This window comes from Octopus bimaculoides, chromosome 6 (genome assembly GCF_001194135.2).
Source record: "Octopus bimaculoides isolate UCB-OBI-ISO-001 chromosome 6, ASM119413v2, whole genome shotgun sequence".
In the NCBI taxonomy this organism is placed as follows: domain Eukaryota; kingdom Metazoa; phylum Mollusca; class Cephalopoda; order Octopoda; family Octopodidae; genus Octopus; species Octopus bimaculoides.
In genome coordinates this window covers 96,717,739-96,730,629 of record NC_068986.1, presented here as the reverse complement: position 1 = coordinate 96,730,629, position 12,891 = coordinate 96,717,739, and the positions used below count along the sequence as shown (strand labels likewise).

The window sequence follows — 12,891 nt, the reverse complement described above, 5'->3', positions numbered from 1 at the left end:
TGATCCAGTCGACCTATGTTCAAAGAAGTTCCAGTCCTGACCATAGTGTCTTTTTATAGAAATAAAATATGTATTCTCGATATAACTAGAGCGTGGTGACCCCATTGACTTTGTTTCCCCATGACTTCTTTAAAATGCATATTTTTGTTTCGAGGGTGCATAAAAAAAAAATCGGCGTAGTTTCTTTTCCGCTTCAAATCCTACTTTCGGTGCCGATCAATAAAATACCAGTCCAGACTGGAGCCATTTCTCTTTCTTCTTCTTTTCTTCCTCTTCTTTCTCTCCCGCCTCTTTCTCTCTCTCTCTCTCTCGGAGAAGAAGAAGAAGAAGAAGAAATCGGATGTGTTCGGACGTGGAGAAGTATGAGCTCCGCGCCATTTAAAATGCCCAATATGGGACAGTGCAACCACAACTCAATCAAATGTTGATAGTATCTATCTATCTATCTATCTATCTATCTATCTATCTCTGTGTGTGTGTGTGTGATACAGTTTGAGTGGGCGAGGAAGTCCGTTTGTTTTTCTCCTTTATTAAGAAAGAGCAAACAAAATTTTTTTTCTCTTGGAGAAGGACTTTGTTCGAAATGTCGGAAGCTTCCTATCACAGAAGCACATCCTATCAATAACATACTTTTACTTTTGTACCAATGGGTATGATTTGGGGTGATGTAGGCCAATATGAGATCTTTGATATGTATGTATGTATGTATGTATGTATGTATGCATGTATCTATCTATCTATCTATCTATCTATCTATCTATCTATCTATCTGTATGTATGTATGTGTATGAGTACGTGTAGAAAGCTCATGTATAGGGTTTTGGGTGCACTTGATTCTCGGGTCGTGTGACGCATTGGATTTTTGAGAACGTTGCTGTGAGGTTGATTATGCGACGATCTGGATGGAGTCTTGCACTCTCAGTCGCTAAAATATCACGGGAACAGGTATTTATTCCATCCTAATGTGTTCGTAGACTCAATATTAATTTCAAATTTTGGCACAAGGCAAGCAATTTCAGGGGAGAGGGTAAGTCGATTATTTTGACTCCAGTGCTCAACTGATACTTATTTTATCAACCTTGAAAGGATGACAGGCAAAGTCGACCTCGGTGGAATTTGAACTCAGAACTCAATATTAATGCTTATTTTTATATCAAGTTATAAAAAAAAAATTCATTAAACTGAAGGATTACTCAATACTTTTAGTGGAGTACCTGTATATTAAACTTTTACAAGTAGAAGGGTCCAGTGACTTCGAAGTTTCAGCCTGCTAGCTTTCGTCAGACAGCCTATATATCAATGGTTCCCAACATGTTGTACGCGTACCACGTGTGGTAAGCGAGCACTTTCGGGGTAATATGCGATTTTTAGTTCGTGCTGTTTCCAACATTCGGCCAGCATGTAATTAATGCATTCCAAATCAATCAACCAGTAATCAGTACTTTTCGATTACCTTTTATTCGCTCTCTGTACAATGATCAGCGCCGTCCAACCAATGCGCGTGTCCTTGGGTATGGCGTGATGCACGAACGTATAAAATCCGCCGTGTGCTCATTAATAAATGACAGTTGTTTGGTTTCTGGTGCGTGTCTTTGTTCTCTCTGGACAGGGTAGAGGCTGACTGTGGGGCTAGCGAGGCAGGCAGGCCGTTACAAGTTACTATTTTCTTCACGAAAATGTTTACTGTCTTACACAAGGTAATCTGGCAACGATTTGCTACTTTCATATCCATAATTTTCTTATTGTGTATATTATCATTATTATCATTAATATAATTTTGTATATTTTTTATTTTTATATTTCTTTATTTCTTGATTGATTGATTATTTTTTTGTACTTTTCCACAGGTTTTGATAACCTGCCGAAGCTAAACTATGACCATGGGTACATAAAGTATGGCTTCATTGCAATCGAACGTGGAGGAGAAGCTCCCCCGCAGTGTCTGCTCTGTATGAAATCCCTTTTCAATGCAGCCATGAAACCCAGCCTGCTCAAACGTTATCTTGAGACGAATCACGCGGACAAGAAGGACCGAGATCAGGATTACTTCCAGCGACTTGGCGAGACCGTAAAGCGGCAGCGCATATACAAGACTGGCCAGATCTACCAGAAGAGGGCAGGAATTGTGAAAGGTATCCTATGAAGTTGTTCTCCTGGAGGCTAAAAACATGAAGGCGCATATCATTGCAGAGTCTCTCGTCATGCCAGCGGCAAAAATCTTGGTCAGGTACGTAATTGGAGAGGGGGCGGCGGCGAAGCTGGAGAGTGTTTCTGTCTCTAACAACACCGTAGAGCGCCGTATCGAGGAGATGTCGGTCGACATTGCCGACCAAGTGTTTGAGGGAGTGAGAGCCTCAAAGTACGAATTTGCTATTCAACTCGACGAATCGACGGACATCGCCAACTGCTGTCAACTACTTGCCTACGTCCACTTCGCGCAGAATAATGCTGTGAAGACTGAAATACTGCTGAGCTAGAAGCTGTCCAGTACAACGAAAGGAAAGCTTATTTTCGACGTTTTGGACAATTTCTTCGAGCAGAATGAACTGGATTGTGGAAAGTTGGTCGGATGCACGACTGATAGTCGAAAGTCAGATTTTCAAGCTCATGCGAAAGCTATGTCATCAAACGCCACCGCTGTCCATTGTTTCATACACAGATTCGTCCTTTGTTCTCAGGTGCTCCCTCCGAAGTTTTTATCATGCTTGAACCACCGAGTTAGTAGAATCGTGAATTTCGTCAAAACGTTGGCTTTGAATACTCGGCTGTTCAAGCTGCTCTGCGAAGATTTCAGCTCCAACCACATCTGTTTCCTCTACCACACTGGCTCTCGCGAGGTAATGCGACGAGGCGTCTCTTTGAATTGAAAGATGAACTTCTTGTTTTCTTCACGAAGAAAGAACACGATTTTCAAAAAGATCTGGAGGACGAGGAGTTTATCTCAAGGTTGGCCTACCTGTTGGATATTTTTGGAGCCTTCAACTACTTAAACCTGTCGTTTCAAGGGCCCAACTGCACTGTCACAGAGTTCATCTCAAAGCTGGGAGCATTTGTCCGGAAGTTGGATCTGTGGTTGAAGAACGTGGAGAGCAAACGCTACGGAATGTTCGAACTCCTGACTACACTTGAAGCGAGCCCAGTGATGAATTTACCCAAGTAATCGTCCGCCAATCCATTCTCCGTTGATCCAACCGAGTTACCTGTCGGAACTAGGGAACAAGCAGAACTCATAGATATCCAGGCTGACGAGACAGCAACGATGAAATAAAAAAGAAGGCTCTCCTATAAACTTCTGCTTAAGCATGGCCTTCTCCTATCCGACTCTAGCCCGCCACGCTGTTCCCCAGCTACTGATTTTCTCCTCTACGAGGGAGTGTGACCAGGGGTTCTCAGCCTTACTGGCCACCAAGTCGAAGAGCCGGAACCGTCTTGCTGCCCCCGGCCATGATTTCCGATGCGCTGTAAGCAAGGTTATGCCCCGCATTGACCAGCTGGTGGGGAAGAAACAGATTCAGCCCTCGTATTCAATTGAGCTGTGTTCTTTGTTGCTAGTTCATTTGTGTTTTCTACTGATTGAATTGATATCTGATCGAATTGAGTTTTTCTGGAACCAGGTGGTACGCGGTGGCTGTACGAAATCTCAAAGTGGTACGCGATCACAAAAAGGTTGGTAACCACTGATATATATAAATATACTATCCACCATATATACAAGCTCCACGAGGGTATTTTCACCTAGACTGGGCCTTTTATTTTTTCGGGTTGTCCTCTCTTTTTCTCTCAGCTGTAAACGGTAACCCTGCAACGGACTAGCTTTCCGGTAAGGGTGATGAGCATACTTCCACATGTGTGCTACCCCGATTTTATTTCCTCATAACTTCCAGAAAAATGGATATTTTTCAATGAAATTTTCAACAAATACTCTTCGCGTGGTGTAGGTTCCGATCATACCAGAATTTGTAGTGAAAAACAAAATTATTTTAGTTAGTTGGGAGAGGAGTTTCGGAAAATTCACACGACTTCCTTGTAACTTTCAGAGAAATAGGTATTTTTTAATAAACTTTTCAATAAATACCCTTCAGAATGCGTAGATTACGATTATATCGTAATTTAACATGAACAAGAAAATTGGTGAGCACTCACACACATACATACTGTCACATATATATCTATAAAATGAAAATTGAAATTTTGAAAACAAAAGAAAAAACAACTAGCGTATGTCACTATGTTTGTGTGTCTATTCACCAATTTTCCTTTCAATATTGAATAACGATATAATCGTAATTTACACACACTGAAAGGTATTTGTAGAAAATTTCATTAAAAAAATACCCATTTTTCCAAAAGTTACGAAGAAACAAAGCTGGCTCCTGAGAATTTTCCGAAACTCTTCACCTCGGAAAATTTTTTCAATACTAATTCCGATTTCATTGTGAAAAAAAAAAATTCATTTTTCTGAAAGTTATGTGGAAACAAAATTGATGCAGGGGTACATATGGGGAGGTACGCCGGGGAATGCTGGTATGCTCGCCTAGCTAGTGGTGTGGCATTATTCGAAAGCTAAAACGACGCAAAGTGCATTGTGACCAGCGATGTATAACACCTGATAATCTGGTCAATCACGCGACCACACGATATATATATATATATATATATATATATATATATATATATATATATATATATGTGTGTGTGTGTGTGTATATATATATATATATATATATATATATATACACACAAACACACACACGTGTGAGTGTGTGTGTATCTTCGTCACCCATCACTGTTTGACAACCGGTGCTGGTTTGTTAACGTCTTGGTAGTTAGCAAAAGAGACTGAAACAATAAGTACCAGACTTTAAAAATAAAATAAGTATTGGGGGGTCAATTCGTTCGACGGTGGGGTAACGCCTCAGCGTAACCGCAGTCCAATAACTGAAACAAGTAAAAGATAAAAGGTGTGTACGTGTGTGTGTGTGTAGTTATAGTGGAATCGGTTAGTTTTTCCTTCTCTATACTTCCGGTCAGTGACACCTCATTCTATGTTGTGCTGCTCAGTTGATAAGTCTACCGTGTTGGTCGTAGTGGACATTTAAAGACTGCTGTAGTATCAGCAGACCAGGGACACTTTGGGAGGATGCGTGGCTGTACAATAACTAACTGCATAGGAGTGTTAAAATGAAGATAAGGTAGAAAAGGGTGAAAAATCGAGGTAAGAAAGCTTTTGTTTGCTATGGATACGTATATGTGTGAATATTTATGTATATTTATACGTAGGCGCCAATAGATGCGATTTTCTGAACAATAGCAATATAAGTGAACATATATACAGTCAACATTTGTGCAACCGCAGAATAATGACGTGTAAATTGTTGATGAATTTCTGCAAAGTAATTCTCACTTTGAAACGGTTTCTTTTCCCACTTGTAAAATAATTTCTTAGAAATAATTATGAATTCGTTATTTGCTTCCAGTATATTATTGTATTTAATTCTGAGTCGTGGTCTCTTTGTCTTGTTGATGAAATGTAAAGAAGTTCTTTTTATTGTTTTTGTTGCATTACTTCACTGTTGTGGACCGCGATATATTGTTGTTTAGCACCAAATCAACCTTGATCCAGTAGACCCTATGATCAAAGGCATTCTAGCCATGACCATCTTGTTATTTTAGAGGTATATACCACTACATTATCTTCCGTGTTTTTTACTTGCTCAGAATAGCTGGCTGTGTTTTGTGAGAAATGTAGCTGTTATTTCTAACAGTTTGAGTAACCATTTGGAGGCTCATTCATTAGTGCGATTTTGTAAAGTGAACTGCCGAAGAAGCTTAAAACATTTTTGTATTTCTATATTTCATTCGCCTATGAAATAAAATACAATAAATTAATTTATTCAGAACACTCTTGGATATGTGAACACGCAAATGTAACCAGTATCTGAGGAGCAAAGCTGTGAAAATGATGCAAAAGTTCCAAAGTAGTATTTTGTATTTTTAACACTTCCCGTTTGAAGATAAGTGCTCTCGTCGTAGTATTTGAGTTGCATTCATTTGATAATGGATGAGTGCTCTCCCTTATTTAAGCCGGTTGTTAGCTTATATCTTTATATGCTGAATAAAGTCTTTGGTATTAATGATCTTATCTACTTAATAAATCAGATACAGACAGATTTCTATGCTTTCAAAATACAACCAGTTCTCAGTCTTCAGATTTTAAACGCTAGTTACATACGTCAATTTTTTTTTACTAGCATTTTTGACTTACATAGGCTGTATACCCCCGGTGGCACGTAAAAAACACCATTTTGAGCGCGGCCGTTGCCAGTACCGTGTGAATGGCTCTCGAGCCGGTGGCACGTAAAAGCACCCACTACACTCACGGAGTGGTTGGCGTTAGGAAGGGCATCCAGCTGTAGAAACTCTGCCAGATCAGATTGGAGAATGGTGCAGCCTTCTGGCTTGCCAGTCCTCAGTCAAATCGTCCAACCCATGCTAGCATGGAAAGCGGACGTTAAACGATGATGATGAAGCTATGTCTCAAAGTATTTGAATTTATATCACATAGTGACAGTTGAAATAAATTGCCTAAAGGTTTGTTTTGCTAGTAACTTCGAAACAATTTATTGAATCCTTAGCACTCTTGGTTAAGCAATATATCTTCAATGTGTATATCGTTGCTATTATCTTAAACTGTCGTATGTCCAAAATTTGGCCAAATGCGTTTTTCTCAATATTTATTTTTGCTAACAAAAACCGGTTCTTTTCATGAAACTATCGTATCTCCAGCTACTTCAGATGCCAAGATATGAAAATTGTCAAAGCGTAGTACAACGGTTTTGCTATGGAATGGTGAAACTATTTTTCGTTTTCTGAAAAAGCAACGTTTTGGGCTTACGACACTTTTGCATAATAATACCGATAATGGATGACTTTATTTCTAAAATAATTTCCACACGATATAAGCCTTCAAAAAAATAAAAAGCTGAACTTCAAACAACTGTATCACAATTCAGAGCACTAGACTTATCTTGAAAGAATGTTAGTTTAAAATCAACATATTTTACAAGGGGAGTTCACCAAACAAGATGTTTCAGCTGCTGATTCACAGTTTTTTTTTTGTTTTTTTTTTGTGTGTGTGATGGTGCGTGTATATAAATGGACGTAAAAAATCTCCAATGAGATGCAATATGTCACAAGTATAAGAAAAAAGACTTTTTCTTTACTCTACAAAGTACATAATGAACCCACAAGATGCCATTATAGGACAAGTTAATAAACCCATCACCATTTTATCACAGCTAATATTGCTTTTGGAATGGTTCAGTTATTAAGCTCTTCAGATACAACATTATCACAATGCCAAAAGCAATCCCTTAGCAGCATTCAGTTATTGGAATGTAATGATCAATTTGAGTTTGTTCAGAAAAGTAGTAGTGTAACAGACACTATTTCCAAAGTCCTATTTGCTACCCCTGGAAAGTGTGATAAATGCCTAGTATTTCCTTCAAACTTTGCTTTGTTGCATTTATTCAAACCCCAAAGAATCCTTCTGAACACATGTTTATGATGCTCTCCCACTACTCCTGCTCATGATCGGAGATGCACATATTGTCAGCCACTGAGGGGCTTGTTGTAGTCATTAAGGTCAAGCAACTGACAAGCAAATCTGTGGTATTGAGCAGGATACTTACTTTAATATTTCTGCTTCAGCAACTCAGCACTGAATCTGTTAGGTCAGTTTCAAAACATTGATGTCCAGATCACAAAAGCAAAGTTTAAAAGAATAGTAGTAATTTTCTTTGATTTCTAGATAGAAGCAAATAGGAAATAACACTTACTGCCCAAAAACAATAAAAAAAACTATATTTTGTTACACAGTGAGTTGAGAAACTTGTTTCCCAACCACATGGTCTTGTTCAGTCCCACTGTGCAGCACCTTAGGCAAGTGTCTTCTATTATAGCCCTGGGTTGACCAATGTCATCTGAGTGGATTTGATAGATGGAAACTGAAAGAAAGCCATCATATATATAAATATATATATGTGTGTGTGTCTGTGTGTACTCTTGTCTTGATATTATGTGATGGTAGTAAATCAGTATTACTATCATACAAGCAATGTAGTTCATTTTCAGCCTTCTGTGGAAAGCATGTCTTGCTTGGAATCAGGTGAAGGTTGGTGACAGGAAGAGTATCTCGCTATAGAAAATGTACCTCAACAAATTCTATCTGACCCATGTCAGCTGGAAAAGTGGACATTAAACGATTATTATGTTGATACAGAATACCATCACTAATTATAAATTTCATTGATAGTTCTTAACTAAGATTTGGTTTCTTTATTTTCAGGGCAGCAATGTTGAATAAAAGAATTCTACAAGAAGATACCAACAATCAACTGTGTTAGCTGCAATAACCTGTGTCTGGTATTTATTAGTCTCTGAAGATAATAATCATATTTAAGGAGAAAATTAGTTGTAATATGATTAATATTGGTGAGAAGTAGTTTTTCTCACAAATTGAACAATTTCAGTTGACACAAACTGTTTCATGGAGGTAAAAGAGCTGACCAAAGGATTGTTTCTTTAAGGACATTGCAAATTCAAAATCAACCGATACACTTGAAGAGATTTAATACCTCAGGAGAGTTTTATTGGAAGAAACATTTGTTCTAATGCAATTGTCTTCATGGTACAAAAACAGAGAAGCAATTGTCTGTTAAAGCTGTATCATTTCAATAATGTTTGAGACTGAAGAGAAACCATACAGATGTGATGTTTGTGGAGAACTGTTTACTAGTAATGCTAACTTAACTTCTCATAAACGAACTCACACAGCAGCAAAACCATTCCAGTGTGACACATGTGGAAAAGCTTTTTCAACCAGGAGTAGTGTATCACGACATCAGGTTAGTCACACTGGAGAAAAACGATACCGCTGTGATATTTGTGGGAAGGCATTTTCTTATAACAGTGGATTAAGAGCTCATATACATATTCACACTGGAGAAAAACCCTACCATTGTGATGTCTGTGGTAAATCATTCTCGAGTAGCAGCATTTTATCAGATCATAGTCATATTCATATAAAACCATTTCGATGTGATATCTGTGGGAAAGGCTTCTCACGTAAAAGACTTTTAGTATTTCATAAAGATAAACACGCTGGGAGAACACGATATCATTGTGAATTCTGTGGAAAATCATTTTATGTAAAGAGTCAGTTATCTGTTCATAAATTTATTCACAGAGGGACTCAGCCATATTCCTGTGATATTTGTGGGAAAACTTTTCCAAAAAAGATAAGATTGACCTACCATAAAATTATTCACTCAACAGAAAGACCATATAAGTGTGATATCTGTGGGAAATGTTTCTCACGAAAGGCTTACATGAAATGTCATAGACTTACACACACATCTAAGGAATACCATTGTGAAATATGTGGCAAAGCATTTTCTCACAGCAGTAACTTGGCAGCTCATAAACGTCTCCATACTGGAGAAAAACCATATCATTGTGATGTGTGTGGGAAAGCATTTTCTCGAAATTCTAACTTATCTCGTCATAAACGTTCTCACACTGGAGAAAAACCATACCAGTGCGAATTTTGTGAGAAAGCATTTCATAGAAAATCCCACTTAGCAGAACACAGACGTATTCACACTGGAGAAAGGCCATACCAGTGTCAAATTTGTGAGAAAACATTTTATAGAAAGGATCACTTAGCAGATCATACACGTATACACACTGGAGAAAAACCTTACCAGTGTGAAATTTGTGACAAAGCTTTTTCCACCAGCAGTCATTTATCAGACCATATACGTATTCACACTGGAGAAAAACCATACCAGTGTGAAATTTGTGGTGAAGCATTTTCTAGGAACAGAAATTTATTACGTCATAAACCTATTCACACAGAAAATTCGTGAAAATGTCTCTTAAAAAATAAAATTAAATGGACTTGCAAGAAAATCTATCTTTGAGTTTTATGAAATTTTTCTCAAAATTGTTTCTTGATGTTTATTATTATTATTATTATTATTATTATTATTATTATTATTATTATTATTATTATTATTATTATTATCATTATTATTGTTATTGTTATTATAGAAGAAACCAATTATTATAAATACATTTCAAAAAGAGAACCCTATCATGTTGGGAAATTCTCATTTGGTATGATATTGAACATCATACCTGTCAAGTGAAATCTCATCAAAGTTATGTTTGTAAGTAAACCACAGTATAATTCTTCATCTTACCATCCAGCTGGGTTACTAAAACATTGTACTAATGCTTTATCAATATATAATGTTTCTAGCTTATCATGTTATCCTCTCTGTTATACACAATTAGGTGACAGTAATAGTACTTGTTTTGACTCTCTTTCAATTTTTCTTGCAATATCTTCAGCAACAATTCGTGAGTATATTTCTTAATAAAATCGTTAATTATTTCTGGATTAAATGTTACATTTCCAAATACTTCTAGCATATTGTATATGCTTACCTCTTACAGTTGGTGGATAAATCTGAAATGAAATATTAATTTCTGAGAGTTATGAAGTTGACAATTTACTGGATTATATTAGTTGTTGAATCCATCAATATGTGTGTTGGCTGTAAGGGACATTAAAAATTAAGGCAATATGTGTTTGACCAAGCATTATGGTCTCTCTATTTCAATGTGATGTAAAGTTTCAATGAAATATAGAAACCAATTTTTCAAATTTTTAAAAAACCCAGTGGCTGATTGCCTGCATTCTCTAATTAAAATTATTTATTACATTTATGTTTATTACCACATGTCTACAATTGTTAAGGAAATCAATGTTACTACATCACTGTACAGTTTGTATAGTACAAACCATGCTAACATACCATTGAAGTAGTCTCTATATGATTGCTGGACATGTTACAAATTGCAACCAAATCTCCCTCATATTACACCCTGTTATCTCAAAAAGGCAGGGAGCACACAATGTCTGAGAAAAGGGTGGTGTGTTTTGGCTGAAACATGTTTGATTGTAAATTTTCTCAGTCAAAGCTGGCATGGAACTAAATAGCAACTGCTATCCAATGTTCTGCTTTGGTAAAATAATGCCAACACTAATATGTACAAGTATTTTGAGATCCCAGAAAGAGTTACATTAAATATAGAGGTGATTAAATTTGGTGTGAATGGCAATTGTGTCCAAGGAGTGGCGAGTGCACCTTGGCCTGGAGATTTGCATAAATATAAACTTCTGCAAACCAATCAGAAAGTCAAGTAATTGTTAGATTAACTTTGAATTGAGAAGTGACAATTCAGATGGTTATAAGCAAAACATATATTCTTGGTCTTCTTCATAGACGAGTATTTAATATAGTAAAATAAGGTGGAAATGACTGCAGTATCATTATCAATTAACATCCAGCTTCCATGCTAGCATATGTTGAAAAATTTGGCAGGATACAATGAACCAAAGGACTACATCATGCACCAATTTCTATTTTGACATGGTTTCTATGGCTTGATGCCCTTTCTAATACCAACCACTTTATAGAGTGTATTAGGTGCTTATTTTCATGGCACCAGCACTAGTTACGATCACTTAAAGTAGACTCCTATAACTAAGGGAGACCAGAAGGGAGAGCGGGCAATGATCCCAGATGGAGAGATGGTAAGAGGGGAGGATGGGGAGTGTGGCAGGGAACAGAGGGGAGGGAAAGTATTAGTAATAGGATTGAGAAAGAGGGCATGAGAGCCCTTCAAGTAATTTGTCTGAGGCTGCCTCTGATTGTTTGATACAAAACCACTTAAAATCTTCCATCATAATTTTTATAAGATTTTAGCTGCAACAAAATACCCTGAATTGAAATGCTGATTATACAACACTGCCTAAAGCTATTTTCTTGGTTCACAATATATCAAAATCATCACCATAGTTTTTAATTTGGTTTCTGAAGTTATATCCTATACATACCTTTTGTGCCAAATCTTTTATTACAACCACAGACATATACAAATGTTCATTTATAGATACATACATCATATATATATATATATATATATATATATATATAAATGAGAATGTTTGTCTGTCTGTGTGTGTGTCTCTGTGTGATTCCCTAAAACTCGAGAACTACACAACCAATTTCATTCAAATTTTACGCATGTCTTACTTAGGGTCCCGGTTGTGTTTTAGTCAAAAAAAATGTTTAACTTCTTGCATAGTTCGAGCCCACAGCAACATCATATCTCCTCCACTATTTAAGTATTACATGTCAAAAGTGAAACAAAAACACTCATGTCAAATACTTTCATTTTAATGGTTTCATTTTCATACTGAATCTACTACAATGAAACTATACTTTCACATATATACAGGCATACATACATACATGCATATATATATCTGCACAAATGTATCCATATACATGTATATATATATATAGAGAGAGAGAGAGAGATGTATATGTAAACATGTATATAAAGATATAGATCTATATGCATACATGTATATGTATACATATGTGTAGATGTATATATATAGATGTACATGTAATATGTACACATATATACATGCATACAGATATCTATACATATATACACTCATACATGCACACAAACACACATTAGGCATTTGTTTTTTTTTTATCCAAAACTACGTCAAAAGTACTGAATGGATCTTTATGAAATTTGGAAATTATATTCTATGCATAATGGCCATAATCCCCATGAAAATTCATATATTTTTCATGCTGATGAAATTTTAACCATACATATTACACCCAAGTTAAAAAGATTCCCAACAATTCAACTTCTCTGGTTGACATTAACACACCCATCCCCAATAGGGGCCTTAACTCCCACATTTTTCAGCTCCATGAGCTCCATTTTTCAGGT

The 12,891-nt window shown here is 36.6% G+C and overlaps 1 protein-coding gene across 1 annotated transcript; it reads left to right on the top strand.

Annotated features, from left to right (window-relative positions):
• Positions 1-5,008: 5,008 nt before the first annotated feature.
• LOC106879556 (zinc finger protein 665) lies at positions 5,009-10,009 on the top strand. Its single transcript, XM_014929190.2, has 2 exons — positions 5,009-5,215; positions 8,348-10,009. Exon 2 carries the CDS (start codon positions 8,739-8,741, stop codon positions 9,927-9,929), a length of 1,191 nt encoding a protein of 396 aa, XP_014784676.1. The 5' UTR covers positions 5,009-5,215; positions 8,348-8,738; the 3' UTR covers positions 9,930-10,009.
• The last annotated feature ends 2,882 nt before the right edge of the window (positions 10,010-12,891 follow it).

Coding starts and splice junctions, on each gene's coding strand:
- LOC106879556 (XM_014929190.2), top strand. CDS start 8,739: ATGTTTGAGACTGAAGAGAAACCATACAGATGTGATGTTTGTGGAGAA.